Source organism: Schistocerca cancellata, chromosome 9 (assembly GCF_023864275.1).
Source record: "Schistocerca cancellata isolate TAMUIC-IGC-003103 chromosome 9, iqSchCanc2.1, whole genome shotgun sequence".
Lineage (NCBI taxonomy): Eukaryota > Metazoa > Arthropoda > Insecta > Orthoptera > Acrididae > Schistocerca > Schistocerca cancellata.
Window position 1 is genome coordinate 220,913,267 of NC_064634.1, and position 18,660 is coordinate 220,931,926.

At 42.7% G+C, this 18,660-nt stretch overlaps 1 protein-coding gene across 2 annotated transcripts in view; it reads right to left on the bottom strand.

Moving 5' to 3' along the window:
- LOC126101085 (uncharacterized) overlaps window positions 1-18,353 on the bottom strand; it is a 63,230-nt gene extending 44,877 nt beyond the window's left edge. The window contains exons 1-4 of one of the 2 annotated variants that reach the window (XM_049911764.1): window positions 18,288-18,353; window positions 10,873-11,325; window positions 10,045-10,141; window positions 8,838-9,177 (exon numbers count right to left, since the gene is read on the bottom strand). In XM_049911764.1, the coding sequence (XP_049767721.1) occupies window positions 8,855-9,177; window positions 10,045-10,141; window positions 10,873-11,325; window positions 18,288-18,305 (891 nt within the window). In that variant the 5' untranslated portion in view covers window positions 18,306-18,353 and the 3' untranslated portion in view covers window positions 8,838-8,854. Of the gene's footprint in view, window positions 1-8,837; window positions 9,178-10,044; window positions 10,142-10,872; window positions 11,326-18,287 lie in introns of those variants that run through there. The other variant, XM_049911763.1, reaches the window with a different exon arrangement.
- Between the last annotated feature and the right edge of the window lie 307 nt (window positions 18,354-18,660).

The following is an 18,660-nucleotide window of genomic DNA, read 5'->3' on the forward strand; positions in this document are numbered from 1 at the left end:
GTTCTGCTTTAGATATAGCTGTACAATGATTTCCCCGTCACGAATTTTGACAAGTTGATTGTGCTGGTCGACAATACACAGCTCCAGGTAGTCCTAAGCCTGAACTCTTACTGGGAGGTAAATAGCTTTGGTAAGGATCTCAATGATGTTATGCCCTGTTCCACTGATGAGAAGAATTCATAAACTGTATGGATCAATCTGTTGTTGAAGTAAGAGTCTGTTACAATGTTGCACTCGACACGGATAGTACCGACAGTAAGACTGTCCTAAGTCTGGTCAGATCTGTGGAATTTATTAGGATACTTCAACAAAACCTGTCCTTTTGTGAAACTCAGTAGCCATCCTACTGAACCTTTCTGGTTAACGCCATTCATTGCACCCGTCGTCTTTATTTCAGATATAAGTGTACTGATGTTTGCACGTAGTGCAATCCCTTTTCCAGACCGTTTTAAAACATCATTTAAATCATCACTGTCTTATTCACCAGATTCTATTTCCATAGTTTCTTTTTCACCACTAATTTCCAGATGAAGTTTGTTGTTATCCTCTGTGATATTCAGAATGCTATTGTAAGTCTCCAATCCCATCAGTGCAATTCTCCGCTCTCCATTTGTTAAATCAATCATTGGGAAGTAATTCAGGTGTAATATTAGCGATCGATCTTTTAAAGTTAGAGTACACAATATTACATCTGAACTTCATCTGAAGGTTGCATACTTAATGTATCTCCTTAAATATATGCTTCTTCGTAAATGTTAGGAGAAATATAATGCACAGATGCCCACGTAAGTGAGTATTTAAGTCTTGATAGCGTTGAAAACTATAGAACACACGACTTCTGTGGGTGAATTATCGTTGTAACTCTTCTGGCGGCTGCAAGTCTCCAAATGAGTAGAAATAGTAGACGTTACTTGTATTTTTCTTAACATACGCCACCAAATGGGCTTCTGGTCTCACAGTAACATTTAAATTCACAATTACACCTGATTTCCACATAGTCTTCGGTAATGTATCCCAGATGAACACACTACAGAATCCTGGAATGTTGAATTTTTTTCCTAACAACCTTACAACCTTAGCAGATCAGTGTTTGTAAGCGGTCCGTCTGGTAAAATAGCTAATAAGCATTTTTTTTATTTATGAAGAGACCTAATCCTTCCTTGTATGGTCTCCTTTTCCAATGGCTGCTGCTTCTATCATGTGGTTATGTCTTCTTGCTTCCTCTAGCTGCTCCTGGGAGTTCTGTGTATTCTTCACTATTCTTGAGATAGCCATAGCACCACCAGCCATTGAACCCATCACTGAGTGACCTGAGGGGGCAGGAATAACGAAGGAGATAATACCACTTGATGTCTTGGGTATTGACAGAACCCTGGGTGCTTTAACGGGTCCTTTATGGTTCAGAATGCTTGTAGCTGCATCCATCGCTGTCAGGATACAATTTTTTAAACACGCCTTCTTCTTCTTCATCGTTGCCTTCTTCTTCTTCTTCTTCTTCTGTGCACGACATGCAGCGTTCATAACTTGCTTGAAATTCACACCCAAACCATGCATGGTTTTATCAACTATAAATGCTGCAATGCGCTGTCCTATACCAATATCCTTTCTCGCATATATTGGCTTTGCTTCATCAGCTAAAGTTCGATCTACAGTGCGACATCCTTGGAGATCCCTTCATTTTGTGTATGCAATGTCATGTTCCCAACACGCCTCGTCAAGCAGGTTAAACGCCTTGTCGCCACAAGCCAAACGTTGTTGAAGTTTTATACCAGTTCCACAGTAATTATACCCCAGAACGTGCAGTTCGAGGGGAAGTTTGCCAAGAAAGCACAGCCTCCTATGATGCATCTACTATAACGCATGTTATGCTATGTGCTGGTTGCGCTTTGTGCATCCCATTACACAGAAAATCGTCAGCGTCAGTCCAGCTTTTCTGTGTTGCAGACAAACCAAGCTATTTAACTAGTGCTGCATCCTCGACATCTTATGTTCTATGAGAAACAAGTGGGATTCTGAGCTCTTCTGCATTTCCTCGGTGTAAAAGTATCCTGACAATTCAGTGCCACTGCTATTCTTTAAGATTTCGGTTCTAGGATTTGTTCTCTGCACTTTGGAAACTGTGAATATCTCACCCGACCAGTTTGGGATGTATAAGTTTTCAAATGTTGTCCTGTGTTTTGAGATACCTACCAAATCACCCATATTAAATTTATGTTTACCTTGATCGAGCGTTTTAATAAGGTAGTAGACCATATCCATGAGTCCATTGTCATGAACATCGAATGGTGTCAATTTTGATTCGGTTATACTGTGCAATTATTTCTGTGAGGTTATCTGTCCTTTTGTATGAGCCGCAAAGATTAAAATGTATCCACGTTTTGTTCTGTTCAGATGTTTCATGGTACACACCTTCCAGAGGGCGAATGTGCAGGAGTGATATACTCCATATCACTAATTTGTCTTGAAATACCTGTTGTAACAGTCTCCACCACTTGGTTTGGAGGTTGTCAGGGCATTAATTCATCCCTGTCTGCAACAACCACTCAAACATATCTGTGACCTTTCTCCCCATTTTTGTTTTAACAGGTAATGCCGAAATTTGGAATATGTATCAATAACCATTAAAGTATATTTGAACCCATTATTCCCATCTGAATATTCCCTCATATCTACAAGATCAGCCTGCCGTAAGTCACCCAAAAATTTAATCATAACATACCTATGGGGATATGTTTAGCATGCTGGTTTGTGCAGTTCTCAAGCTATTGTTTCCATACTCATTCGATTATACCTCTCTCACTAAGCTCTTGAATTATTGAGACAACCTCATTCGAATGAGCAGAATTGCTGTGGCAGCAGATGCAGTGAGTAGCCATAGTCGATCTGTAATCTCATTGGGGTCATCCTAGTATATGTACTGAGAGGGCTGATTTCTGCCCCTTTTATGATGAATGTCAATACCATCACCAATGCTATACTGACAATCTAATAATAACGGTTTTATAATGTCTCTTTACTTCGCACTGTATTGGTTTCCTGCTTTCCTGTGTACACAGTCGATTGTAGTATCCAGATCTTTGGGTGAAAATTTTACTGTTTTTTAGGGTTTTAGGAAAATTAGGTTCAGTAGACCTGAAGTGTTCTTAGAAATTACGTATCCCCTATCTGTTCTGATTTTCTTTTAAAATAATAGACTGTGTGCCCAACATGTATGGTTTTTCACGACTGACACTAAATGTATTGTCTACCCGAGCATCTCTGTAACGATTAGTGAAACTGGCAATAGCTCCATCGTTGTTGTTGTGTAATTTCGCTGAGAGTTCATCGAGAGATTCACTAACTGGTATAAAAATTTCTCTCAGTGTCTGCTCTCAATCCAAATGTCCTAAACTTAACAGCTGTAACTGCTCTCAAAGAGCTTTCCATGCAGCAATGACTTAGTCGACATCTTTCAATGTATTAAGTAGGCTACTTCACAGGCTGCATTTTATGTACATTTTGCTTAATCTTTACAGTTAAGTCAAGAACTTCCTTTTCAATTCCACCAACCTTTACAGCTAAGTCGTTTATTTTCTGTCTCAGAATGACATGGGTGTACATTTCTAGCTCCTTTACCCTAGCATCTAACTCGTTGATCAGTCTCAGAAGCCTGAGCAGTCTCAGGGCCTGAGCATACGTCTCCGGCATCTTAACTTTATGTTCGAGAGACTGAAAGTTTCCATCTATGAACAGATGCCTTCTCTGTCCATGTGCATATCTATTCTCTCGGGCTGAGCACCTGATGTGTGAAATTGTTCATGGTGTGATGTACACTAACATACTCACCACTTCCCATAGCTATGTAGATAGAAACTCCTGGAAGTTCCCTCCATACCTACCATTATTCAGTTTTCTTGATTTATCAATAACAAGAAACCTGTACTGTGTGTGACTCTAGCAATCTGTGCATATCTTTACCAAATCATGTCAGTACCTGCATGTACCTGCTAATGTGTCTTAGATTCCAACTGTCTTGTCTGAAAGGCATAATGAGATTTGCATAATACCTCACCAACTGTTTTGGGATTCTGGAATATATCTGACTCAAATAAAATACGTTAGTACCCATATCACGACCAAAATGAAAATATTATAGAATTTGCTCTTGGTCTTCCACAGCAACAGCATTGACTGCTTCTACTGAATGTTGTGTATGTTACACATCTACACTATGCAGTTTCTTTTACAGTAGCTGATATTTGGGTTGAAATAGCGTTTTGAAAATACATATACATGCCCAAAGTAGTCTCCATCCAGGTGTGTTAGTAGTGACATGAGAACATCTGTCTTGTCGATGTTGGATGGACCTACAATAATCACTTTTGTACTATCAGGTAGAGTTTCCAATTCTTCTTCTTCATCCCGTCTTTTTCTGCACCATCACAGAACCTGTCACTTATGACATACCCCTGATGCTTCACCCTCCTTGCGATGATTCCGATTACATCAGGTTTTCATGTGCAATGGGCTCTTACAGAAAAATGAACACATGTAACAATAATATGTGTAGCCACTTTAGCACAATCATCTTACCAAAAGAGCTACTGTTGCTACATTATAATAAGAGGGTTATGAAGGAAAAAATCACTTGCACCTCAACAATGATACATGGGCTGCCTTACATCAACAAGAAAAGACACTGATTCATTGTTTACTGTATCTCCTGAATACTGTTTATTGTATGCACTAAATTCAGTGTATATTTCTCTCAATTGATGAGTGTTCTTTCAGCTTCTTCTTTTGACAAGATGATTATGCTAAAGTGGCTACACATATTATTGTTACATGTGTTCATTTTTCTGTAAGAGCCCATTGCACATGAAAACTTGATGTAATCGGAATCATCGCAAGGTGGGTGAAGCATCAGGGGTATGTCATAAGTGACAGGTTCTGTGATGGTGCAGAAGAAGATGGGATGAAGAAGAAGAATTGGAAACTTTCTAAATCATCTGCATACACACTATACATACGGAGATAGTTGGAAAATGTGGAAATTTGTGGTAAGGTCTTATGGGACCAAACTGTTGAGGTCATCGGTCCCTAAGCCTATACACTACTTAATCTAACTTAAACTAACCTTCGCTATGGACAACACACACACCCATGCCCAAGGGAGGACTCGGACCTCCGATAGGGGAGTTACATGGACCATGACAAGGCACCTCAGACGACATGGCGGAGATAGTTCATGATGTCTTTATACACAGCTTGAACACACAGCAACCCATGGTTCAGTCTTCCCAGCACAAGGGATAGCACCGTACATAAGCTGAACACGTTTGTGATGATGAAGTGTTGCAGAGAAACAGATCGACCTCCTGATCTCACCTTGAGTGTCACACCATTGTGCAATAAGGTTATATATAGCGTCAGACCCAAACAGTAAATGTCCAGAAATGGAGAATGCTCGGAGGTCATCTGCTGGTTGATGTGGTGATCTGCTTGACACATTTCATCCCATTCCAAATCCGTAAACAGTACTTTAACACTTCCCGATGCATTTTCAATCTCCAACACAACTTGCCAGCCACTGTCCACTTATGCTTCTATGGGAATATTTAAGCGCTTTGAACCACTAGCTGTTAAATTATAGGCTGAAATGAAAAGCAGAAGTGCACTAGGAGGATTCAGCAGCTTCTCATCCACCACATCAATACTTTCCATTGCAGTAACACCAGTGTTCTGAGATGGTGCATGTGTTAGGGTCCAGCACAGTCCTCCAGAGGCGACATCCGTATTTGTCGGTTTAAACGTGCTGACCATTTCCACTAGAGGATCACATGCCCCTGCATGTCCTTGAGAGCTGGACGTCATCTCCAGAGACCAAAATAAGAAGAAAAATTACATGTGTAATAAAGCAACAAGAGGGATGAAGATGTGTTATTAAACAAGAAGTTCAAATGGTTCAAATGGCTCTGAGCACTATGGGACTCAACTGCTGAGGTCATTAGTCCCCTAGAACTTAGAACTAGTTAAACCTAACTAACCTAAGGACATCACAAACATCCATGCCCGAGGCAGGATTCGAACCTGCGACCGTAGCGGTCTTGCAGTTCCAGACTGCAGCGCCTTTAACCGCACGGCCACTTCGGCCGGCAAACAAGAAGTACTTACCCTTCTGCTTCTCCCTAATCTGCTGGGAATCACTGCACCCTCTCCGCTGTTGACACTTCATGGTTCTTCTTCTTCCAAAAACTGACTGCGACTGAGACCAGTGAGCTACCGTGTCTGCCTTATATCCCCTACATCACTATCATGAGTACCAAAATTAATTTGTCAACCAATTTATTGACTTCAACAGTATACCTGGATCTACTTCCAGTCAGTCATTTGCCTTGGAAGATGTTCTCAAATGCACCAGGATCCTGCAAGGGAAAAGCTGGAGCGGTTTCCTAGATAAACACTGCTTTGTTCACAGTCTGAACCAGACACGGCCAGTGGCACGTGCAGATGTAGCAGTGCCATGCGTCAGGAAGTAGCCACATGAGGAGGGCTAATACTGCGGGACAGCTGATGGTCCTTCATGTGGCAGCACAGAAGCCGATAGGGATCGTGCACCACTTCTCCCAGCAGTGCGTGGTGCAGCCCAGTGATGGCCAGATATACTTAGCACAATCCATGTGAGTGTAACTATGTGTGGTGAGTGTTTCATGACGGTATTCTTTACACTATCGGAGTAAGAAAAAGCGTCACAATTGTTTAAATATTTCACAGACTATCCAATAAAATGTTTAAATAAACAATATTCCACACACTGCAATCGATTTACCGCCAGTCAATCAATATTTTCTAAAGGGGCAATATTCACCACAGAAAACTGTCCCACACAAAAGGATATCGATTTAATTAAATACTCAATCAGTTTGATTGAGGGGAATGGCGTTATTGAAATAACTCAGACGTCATCTGAAGCCACATGTTTTCAACGACAGAATAAGCAAGTGGCACAATAGGTTAAGAGGAGGTACCTCAATTGCGCTATTTCATTTTTTCATCTGTTTAATTAATTAGTCAGTTAATTTGATATGAAAAGTGGGGCAGAGTTCCGGGAGGAAGGGAGGCTGTGGATTTCCCAGAGAGGAGGGTGATAAGGAAAAGCACACCAGAAACTGCATTCAAAACCGCGTGAAATTCAAGTAGTGCGTTCGTATCGGCAGGGAGGGAGGGGGCAGGGGTGGGGATTTCCCAGAGGATAGGGTGATAAAGAAAAGTAGCCCAGAATCGGTGGTCACATGCCAACTAGGGAAAACCCATGACGTTTTCAGTGGGAGGGAGGAGGGGATTAGTTGATCATTTAATTAATTTGATATCAATTTGTCCTCATACGAGCTTTATCCCACTACTCACAGGGAGGTCACGTTACAATAAGTTTTGTGCATGGTGAGTATTAAAATGTCTAAATGATTTTCACAAAACTGAAATGGTGACTGCAGTCTTGACATTCCTCCAGCGTAACTATGTAGAGAGGAAGGAATTTCTGAAGACGATCTTGAATGGGGACATGGGTGCAGTAGGTGTACTCTGAAACTAAGGAACAGTCCCACTCTTCATATAAACTCAAAGAATTCAAGCAGACGCTGTCGGAGTTCAAAATAATGGTTACAATTTCTTGCAATACCAAAGGAATTTTGACAATATATTTCGTGAGAGTAACACATAAAAATATTGTGATATCACATGTTTATTATGAGACTCTTACGAAAGTTAGTCCAAAACAAGTAGTGAGGGATGATTACCAAAGACATCAATCGCCTTGAACGACAGGGCACGACCTCATACTGTGAACTCGACGCCGCGCGGAATTAGCCGAGCGATCTTAGGCGCTGCAGTCATGGATTGTGCGGCTGGTCCCGGCGGAGTTTCGAGTCCTCCCTCGGGCATGGGCGTGTGTGTTTGTCCTTAGGATAGTTTAGGTTAAGTAGTGTGTAAACTTAGGGACTGATAACCTTAGCAGTTAAGTCCCATAAGATTTCACACACGTTTGAATTTTTTTGTGAACTCGACGAATAAAATATCAGACTTATTGGCTGGAAGATTTTTGAAGATAATCTCTATAGTCTGCACTCGACACCAGTCGAGCTTTATCCCGTTTCCAAGATGAAAATGTGACTGGCTACTCAGCACTTCACATCCAGCGATGAGCTGAAGGACGCTGTCAATGACTGGCTAAAGCATCAGGTGGCAGCATTCTTTGGTGAAGAAATGGTGTTATAATATGAGAAGTGTCTGCATTTGTATGTTTATTGTGCGGAGATGTTATGTCACTGTGTACGTACAAACTGTAAATAAACCTTTTTATCTATTTTGAATAAGCAATAAGATCTTAATTTATGAACATCCTTCATACACAAGAAATAATAGGTTTTCACTTTAGCTGTTCCACTGAAATTAAGAGAAATTAGAAGTAGGGAGGAAATTGTGGTGCACCACACGAAACCAATCATAATACTGACGAATTAGAAAGAATTCCAGGGTGTTCACAGTTGCTTGCTTTTCTCTGTATGAAAGATCAACCAATACTTTGATGGAAAATGCTGTTAGTGACACGTCCAAGCATGGACACTTTCATTATCCAAAGGCACTTATTCAGAACCATCAGTATGGAGGGTCTCTCATCAATCTTTGCATCACTCAGTATCAAGTTCCATGTAGTGGAATATGTTACAACACCAACTCTTATATCTTGGTTCGAGGTACACGATTGTGAGTAGAATAATGCAGTAAATGTGCTAAAAACATTTATTTATACAAAAACATTAACAAACATACAAGAAGAATCTGTTTACAGAATGGTTTGGTCCAGGTACAGTGTCGATCAGTAGTGACCTCCATGGCCGCCGCCGCCGCCGCCGCCTCCGTGACCTCCGTGACCACCACCGCCGCCGCCTCCGTGACCTCCGTGACCACCACCGCCGCCGCCTCCGTGTCCGCCGCCTCCGTAACCTCCGTGGCCACCGCCGCCGCCGCCGCCTCCGTGATGGGATCCGCAGCCGTGGCAGCCGCTGTGGTAGCCGGAGTGGTCGTTGTGTCCTCCGCCTGCGGCGCCGCCGCTCACGTGAGCCTGGAAGCCGTGCTTGTTGTCCGCCTTGTACTTGACGACGCGCACGTCGCCGCCCGGCTCCTTGATGTGGTACTCTCCTGCAGGAGTCACGTATGGATTAACACATGAACAATGTGGCGGACGATATACAGGATTATCCATAAGAACCTCTTAGGCTTTAGAAGACAGTGCGAAAACTACAGAACCTACAAAAAAATTGCACCATACAGTGGACAGATCATCTCTTCAATTTTGGATTATTAATAAGCGCCATGGTGTAATCGTACTGGTTGGTAGGCGTGTCAGACCATGCAGAAAGTCATCCGCTCCATGTTGTCGGATTGCCTTTTAGGCAGTACGCTTAAGCAGATTCAGTGAACTACATACGCATATCGACATTTCCCACGTCACAAACAGTGCCCATACTAAGCACCTGTAATGCGAGGTAAGAGTTTGGAAAGGTGATCCGTCCATTAATAGGTGTCTATTTTCTGTATGTCTTGTAGTTTTGACACAGTGACCTCCTGAAACCCTTGAGGTACTTAAGACTGTCCCTGTACATAATTTACTCTGCAAGCGCTAGCTGGTCTCTGACATGAAGAGGATGGATGCAGTTCGTCTCACAAGTCTTCAGCACTGTTCTCAACAGTTTGACTGTTTCACACGTGTGCTTCAAGAAGGGACATAGCCCATTTGAATACATGGAGCCTTCGGCATCGTCGCAATATAAAAACATTAAATTTAGCTCCACTTTCTAATTCTTCACTGTCCAATATAATCACTCACGTAATAATTCTATAATGAAACTGAGTATCTGGAAACCGATTATGCAAAGAAATAAAGAAAAAAGGTCCTACCTTGGGCTGCGAAAGCGTTATATATTTTCTTTGCAAATTATTTAAGATGTGGACCCTTGCAATCATCGCTAACATGAACAAAACTTTATAGCGGTATCTGTAGCTTACCGATCACACTGTGTCCCTTTCTGTCCTCCTTATGTCCGTGGTGGTCTCCAGTGTGCTTGTCAGACACGTCATAACCGTAGGTGTACAGTGGGTAGGCCTGTAAGGCAAACAACAGATCATGGTAAGCACAAGATGTGGCAAGAAGCAATAACACCTTAGGCAGCAGAAGAATGTACAAGGTTATCTAAATGACCAATCAACTGAGAACATTTTCAGCTCATACAAAATGTTGCTTTATTACAATGTAACTCGTTCCAATCATACTAGAAGAAAGAGAAAATAAACTGCAAGTAGTGTGACAAAAGCTTACAAACAACACAGTACAGTAAAGATCAAAAGTAGACAAATCACCCTAAAATCTACTAGCTATTGAACAGAAATAAGCTAAATTGTCTCACATATTGGTGATTTGTTCTAGATGATTGTTATATACTCGCTTCCTTAACAGAAAGTGATTCAAGTGATGGAAACCAACGCTTCACAGCTAGGTTTAAGTGACACATGTCAGTCCTATATTCTCAGTATCATTTCTGGATATCTTACATGAATTTTAAGTTACTAAAAATCTGTGATAGATATTCCCATATCAGTTTAGTGCTTTATACTGAAATCTGCTACTCCTGTCTTACATACAAATCCTTATGAAACTGGGCCCACAATTTTTTCATAGTCAAAAATTATTTCACTCATCACTGTCTGCTAGTTACGTCATTGTATTGGCATCTATTTACAGTTGCAGTGTCTATGAGAAGCCAATGGCAAACTAAACTAGATTTGCTGAATATAGCAGATTTGGATGGTATTACATCCTCTTTTATATGTACTTACGACAAAGTCGGTGTAGTGTCCACCACCGCCGCCTCCATGGCCGCCACCTCCGTGCCCGCCGCCACCTCCGCCGTGACCGCCACCGTAGCCTCCGTGTCCGCCACCACCGTAGCCTCCGTGACCACCTCCGTGTCCGCCGCCACCACCACCGTGTCCTCCGTGTCCGCCACCACCGCCGCCGCCCCCGTGACCTCCGTGTCCGCCGCCGCCTCCGCCACCCCCGTGGCCACCACCGCCGTGGACAGCCTCATGAGCTCCAGCTACCGGTCCGTGGAAGTAGGCGTGGGAGTGGGCGTAGCCGCCAGGTCCTCCGAGATGTTTTCCGTGACCACCTCCGCCACCTCCACCTCCCCCGTGGCCGCCGCCCCCGTGGCCGCCGCCTCCGTGGCCCCAAGGACGTGCCATACCATCCTGGCTCAGCACTGCCAATAGCAGGCCTGCTGCCACCAGTACCTGCACACCAAACAACAAACTAGAGTTCAGCTCTACTCCTCTGTGGTTCTCAGCTGAAAATCATTGCTGGCTGATTAATTGGTCATAAGCCTCGACTTTTATCCTTACCAGTAAATGCTCTATCCAGCGAAGAAATAACAAGAACATTCGCAGTTTAAATCATTTCTTTAATCCGCAGTATATCTCTGAAACACTTCCAAAGTCCGCAGTTGGCAACCACATCCGCAAGAAAAGATTTGGTAGATGACGGCTTAAGGATAGAATATAGTTTATTACGACCTTCAGAGGACGTTATTTTCGAATGAATTGTCTAGTGCTGTCCATCTCATAATTACGTTTCAGGAAGTTTCGTAACAGCGTATACTACTCTGGAGACTGAAAGAGACATTCTTTTTGTGCAATGCTATCATTTTCGCTTTTGTAATAACAACACTAAACATAACTCACTGTTAATAAAGCTTACGTGTTCGCCATTGCATTCCTATTAAGATCTAGAAAATCCAGTTAAATGTCATAAAATTAAGAAAGGCAAGATTTCCTTGATGAATTATACAACTAAGCGCTAAAGCAATAATTCTTTGTTGACACTTCTGAACTACCATCGAATCGTGTAATGATGTTTGCCATCCTTCCCTGTTAAGAAGTTTTCATAGCTTCTGAATGTCTCGAAATGTGTGTCGTTACTGATCATCCGCCGACTAATCTGTGGCTTCTACTCTGTCTGAAACAACTGCCTGACCACTGCTACAGAGATGTTAATGTTTACTCAGCTCTCAATAAAGAGCGGGTAAGGATATATGGAAACATATAAGTAGGTGGCTCTGCGATAAGATTTCTATTTGATTACAAAAATGGTACCTACGCTGAAATTTAATATTTATTCACTTAATTTCATTTGTGGGTAGTCCATCGGAGTTTCGACTGTTGTAATATCTGCGGCATGTTCATACTTCTATAAAACCAAAAGGTCAGCGAATCCTACAGATCTCTCAACAAGAAGTGTAGATTAACCTTTATTGGAATAAAGCTACCTGTAGAGGTCTAATCTGATGGATAATGTCCTCATAGTAGGCTCAAATAAAAATATAGAAGCTGTACACATACGAATATCTGATCATAGCCTGTCATTACGTTATGCAGTACAAGTTATGAGATGCACGTTGACATGAAACTACTGAAAAGCTGAATCTGAGAAGCTGCCAGACACACTTAGAGACCTTTGGCAAGTGCTGGTATCAAGTGTGACTGTTGCAGTTTTGGTGGGCATGATAAGTGCATGTTGTGTTTGTATTAACGATGTTGACGAAGGCATGCTCTTGAATTGCAACAAAGAGGACACCGAGCATAACTTCCCTATCTGACGGATGCCAAACATCCATATCAGCTGGCAATAAGTTGTCTCTGGTCTCAGAAACACTAATGATTTAGGTGACAAGTACAGAGAATGCAGAGTGATCTTCTCTCTGTAGATTAAAACTGATTGCTTCCATCCAGCAATGGACTGCAGTGGTCTGTGAGCCCACAGTCTCTGACAAGAGGTCACTGAACTGAGGCAGATCCCCCATTAAGGGAACTTGTCATGTTTCCAACCTTGTGGAGAAGAAGGTAGAGAGCAGACCGAATGTCTCAAGGGACAGCAATTAGAGACAGTGATGACCTGATTATTGGGCGCAAGTCTCTGCATTCTGCACTTTACGGTTCGGGAAAAGCTGTCCATTGTAACTAAGTTAATCTTACACTGTGCCTCTGATGAAGAAACTGTCTTGTTACAGTGTGGGTTTACCGTCCTCACGTCATGGAGCAGCTAGGGCATTTCTAGAAAAATATGGTATCCCTAGCATATTTTACAGGCTAGTAGCTGTGCTGCCTGGGTCTCCAACCCCACGCTTTTCTTCGATGTTGACCCAACAGAAAGAGATGTCAACTATCAAATTCTCTTTCACTAGTAGTTAGGACCGCGCCGTTCCCAGAGACAGGGGGAGGGGCGGGCGGGGGGGTTTTTGGCTTCGTGAGGAAACAACGAAATGATGGGACAGTATCATCTCCAAGGGTTCAAACCCAGAGAAAAATGGCAATCGGAACTCAATTCCCAGCCCAGTGCCAATATCTTCAAAATTTCAAGATCAGTTAGAATAAGAAATGAAGGTCAAATGACTTTAACGACGATTGCTTTGTGAACTAAAATAACATTACTAGAGTAAGAAAGCTTACTAGATACAGTCTTTCTGCAAGCAGCGACTTCGACATCAGACAGCCTAAAGTAACCCAAATCTGTTCCAGACAGTAGCGAGTAGACATGTATAATATTGATCTGAAACCACAGCACAGTCTTGCGTTCTTTACTCGGTGGTACTGCAGGTGAAGAGGGTATGTCTGTGGCTGTTAAAGAGTTGTTAGCCTCAGTGCGAACTGAACCCACGCCTTAGCCATTCCAAGCAAGCCTCAGTTCAACCAACCACCGAATTTCTCATATGTTATCATCATGTTTTTGTCGTAATGGGGTATGCAGCACAGGGTACGAGAAGTGTTAGCTTCCACCTCAGCTGTTGCTGTGAATAACCTATTCGTGGTCTAGTAGAGCTTGAGCCTGACAGAAGGTCAGACAGTTTCATTCATTTTCTGACCAGTCAGTAATAAGAAAAATCTTGCAACAACATGATTGTGAAAGTACTCGTGAGTGTCTCTCATGGCAGGAGGAATTTCAGTGCGTCAGCCAGCTGCCACTTGATACAGACCGGCGTACATCCAAGTGATCGCGACGGATTGGGCAGAGAGCCCATGATCTCTAGCGGTCTATTCTGTGCTCGAATTAGCAAGTAGAACATTATGGAACGTTGTGTATGATATAATATTATGTTTCATTATGCTCGAAGGCGACTTTGTATATGATCTTGCTAAAACTATGGTCTTATTTTATTCAAGTTCGGAGTGTAGCTCGTGCCTTGACAACTTGAATATTTCTCATTTTTGACATTATGAGGAGCGTCGATTATGCATTAGAAAACGGAGTCTGAAACGGAATAAAGTCTAACATTTGTGACATTGTGTTCTGTTTGTGTTCAATAAAAGGGTGAAAGCAGTCAAGGTAATTTGAAACACCTATCACTTGCATGGAGTGAGTAATCGAGAAAGTCATGTTGTACTGTTTCAAGTGCTATCGTTTTGAAATAAATTAATCACCACGTTCAGGAAGACAAACAGGCCTTGATGAAAGAAGTTTCTGCGATTTACTACCATCGTCAGTGACAGAGTCCCCAAAAATTGGTACGTGTGACTACCATTTACGCATCCTGCGACACTTGCCTTCAGTAGTCATATTGAAGTTAAAAGAAAGGAAGGAGGATTACGATACATCTCGTCAAAGGCGTGATAAGACGCGAAGCAGAATCTAGAACTGGGAAGGATGGGGAGGGAATCCGTGTGTGCCCTTTCAAAGGACTGATCCTGGCATTTGCCATAACAGATTTATGGAAGTCACCGTAAACCGAAATCAGCGCCGCCTGATGGCGATTGAATGTAGCATATAGTAACTTCGTAAGGAGAAAATAGTGGATAAGCCATAACAAACATTATTTCAAACAATAGCCTGTATACGTCCACCAAATGCAATGTGATTGATATACATCTCGTGGGACAAAGAAGGTGTTTTGTGTTACGAGCTGCTTCACAGTAATGTGTCCTTCGCAGCGGACATTAGTTGCCAAGAAATGAGATGCTTTGCAGTTCCAGAGTAGTAAATGCGACCCTGGAAGACAGCACCAAGGAGCTTGGATGGCAACACGTTTTCGATAATGAGATCGAATATGACGTTTTCCCACAACGCATTCGTAAGGACATCCGCAAACGCCAGCTGGTGTAAAACATTGTCTTCGCCGCGTTCTTGTTCCACAGCGGCTCATCGTGCATGCAGTCCAGTGTCCCTCAGCCTTCGGCGAATTGTGTCACTGGAGCCAGGGAAACTGGACTCCGGCCGCAACTTCTTTGCATAGAGAAATGGATTTTCTCTGCTGTTAGACACTAGTTCCCTGTCTATCTGCTATGAGCTCACTCTCTTCCTGTCTAAGCCAGGAGGTCTGTTGATAATGCCTCTTTCAAGGTAGTTCCTCCACCATCTCGTTGCAGTGGTATGAGGCACGCCATACCTTCTGCCAGTTTCTCTGATGGAACATCCGCGTTCTTCAACAAGAGCGACGACTCATCTCGAGTTTGTCTCTCCCAATGAGCAATTGCAGCAGACAGCCTGATGTGTATTTCTGCTTGCCGCTCTTATACTGATGCCAGGAGAGGACATAAACATACTTATGTAAAAGTAGTGGCAGAGGCAGAGCCATGCCCTGCAGCCGCTGCTGACCCGCCACCGCTGGCTCACTCGCTTCAGTCTCGCCTCAGCACCGTCTGTAGGTGGTCGGCCATCCCATCAACCGCCCAACCTGGCTGGCCGGTAGATCGCAAGCTACGGCCAGTACGGGCCCAGGGCACAAAGCCACGCTCACCCTTTGAAGGATCAAACATTTCATCTACCCTATGCAAGTCTGTAGTATATACTAAAGCAGCTAGAGCTACTTTGCTGTAACATAAGCAGGCACATCTACTTTTGATGTTTTATTCAAATATTCAGTTAAAGAATACACTCATGGCAACCGTAGCTACCACAAAATATTTCAACTATAAGAGCTCTGGATTAGATCAAGGCTTAAGAAAATATGTATTCTAGCAAGATAAGCTAGGGCATTGTAAAAGTAAAAAGTTTTGGTGGCAACCTTGCCAAATAATTGTGTATACTAGCATATAATTCACATTTTGAGCATTTATTTATTTCTTTCAAGGTTCAGACATTTGGCTTCGTAAACTGGTGCTGGTGAACACTTCGATAATTTACGTCTCTTTACGCCTGTTCGAGTCTCGATCATACGCACAAACTTTGTTTGGTTAACATCATTGGGTTCAAATTCGGATAACAAACAACAACTTGTCAAGTCATTTAATGAGTGTGATAAGATTTCTCCAGTGTCTCTTATTATAATGTAGTTTAATTTACAAGCGTTAGTGGCAGTCTCATATGTAATAATGTGTTTTCTAATATTTGTTGTATGACGGTATTACTTTATATCTGGACTGACTGCCATAATGTGCATTGTTCTCTTGTGGTAACCATTGTGTGTAGTCAGACGACTGCATCCCATAGGGGTTTCAACGATTAGAGAAACTGCAATACAGCTACGTTATGTTGCCAGCATTCAGCATAATTCCACTTTTTTGCTGGGAAGTGTACATATTTACGCAATTCTTAGGGGCGTGATATCTACATGACATGAAATCCTTGAGTAAGTACTTTGACTACATTTGTAAGTTCTTGATTCGGTGATTAGGCGTTAACCAAGCAGAAGACAGCACAAATCAATGGAAATAGCTGCACCTCTGTGCCTCTACCTATAGCAATAGCAATAGCGATAACATTATTTCCTTATAGCGAACGACAAGAAATGCGGCCAGGGCAACTTGGATACTGCTTGTAAATGTGACTAGCTGTAAACAGAAGAAATAAGTTTCAAAGATCTGCCAGAGTACTGAGACTATTTTGTTATATTATCCCCAGATACAGTTAGTTGTAGTGTTCACTGCTTGTTTTCCCTTAATCCAGGACGTTTCGAATAATTTACACAGAACAGAAACGGATAGATGCTTCACAAATAAAGGACTAATGGCGTGTCCTCATTACTACTCGTATACATCTATGCAGTGCTGGATGGCTGTCGCACTAAACATGTGACAATAAATTGACGAAATGAAAGAAAAGCAAAATGTATTGAGGTATTTAGAGACGAAGTGCTGCAGAAGATTTAGAAAGAAACCTGTGATAATTTTAAGACGCAACCCCAAGGTTTGACTGAAGTGACTTTGTCAATGAAGGGAAACGTTGAAGCTCAGACAACTGAACTCGAACGTTGGGTAGCTTTCGAGAGAATCGATAATAGAGATAGACCACGCAACAGTATTATCTGTTCGATAGTCTGTTTCGCCTAGTGGTCATGCAAACGTGAAGGATTAGACTGTTTATGTAGTCATTTTTCTGACGCTCTTGCGCAAATGAGGTAGGACAGAGAACGGCTAAAAGTGGTGCGAAGTAAATTCTCCATATACTATAAAGTGGGCTGCGAGAATGCAGACGTATATAGCCAAAATCAGGGCACCCAGATAGGTATTCGAATTCGTTTTTTTCAAAATGAGTATATGGTCTTAACCATTAGACCCCCTTGCTCAGTACAACAAGATTTTTTCCATTAACGGCACTCACTGCAACCACTTTTTTAGTGCAACATTGTAAGATTTTACGTCCATGTCTCGACTGTAAATCGCTCTTTAGCTCTTAATATTGGAGGAGTGAAGAAGTGAATGTTGAGAAACATGAGAAAGATATATCTGACCATGCATTCAACTAGGAACGGAAAGAAATTCAGTATCCAAAACTGCAGAAATAATATCTGTGAGAGGTTTACTGATGAAAAACAATTTAGCTGAAAAGAGTCGTATAGAAAAATAAAGATTGCAAAATAATTGACAGATATGCGACTGTATCTCTGTACATCAATGCACCTGATGATGGCAAAGTAGTCCTTTGCTGAAACACTGCGCCCGTCGGGCATCGAGATCCGAACGTACATCCCTGAATTATTTTGTCATCTAAAGATCGCTGTCAGAGACTGCAGAAAACTGTGTTGCCATGGTTGGCTGTTAACAGAATTCTAAAACCTGGAATCCGTCCTATTCGCCTTTTAGCATCACATAAGGAGAGAAGGACAGCGACAGAGTTATTCGAAATGACTACCGTTTATACAACGAGAGATTTTTTGTCAGTGGAGGAGAACGAGGGAGGATTACGAACTGAGGGAGAAAATATTTGAAAACAGGAGGTATGAAATGTTTTTGTTGTTGCGAAACTTGGTACTTGGTGCGCAGCTTACCCTCGTCGTGCGGCCCATGTCGCTCGCTACTCCTGCTGTGCTCGGCTTGCTGCTGGCAGCGGACACTTGGAGACTGGTGGCGCCTCGGTGTCCAGCCGAGCGTTTTATACGGGCGGCCACCGTCTGGTCCTCTTCGGGAGACGGGGCGACGAATGCGGAATTCCGGCGATCGTGACGTCGGCTGGCGTCCAGCACGTCGCCACACGGGGCAGCGACAGCTGCGCCGCGCCCTGCTCTGCCTGGGAAACGTCGGTTGGGCCCTTGCGACACGGCTCAGCCCTCTGCACAGCTGCCATACTTTGCTGTCCCATCGCCCCACAACGTCAGAAGCACCTCGAAGCACTTTGAACATAATGGTTTCGTACGTATTGGC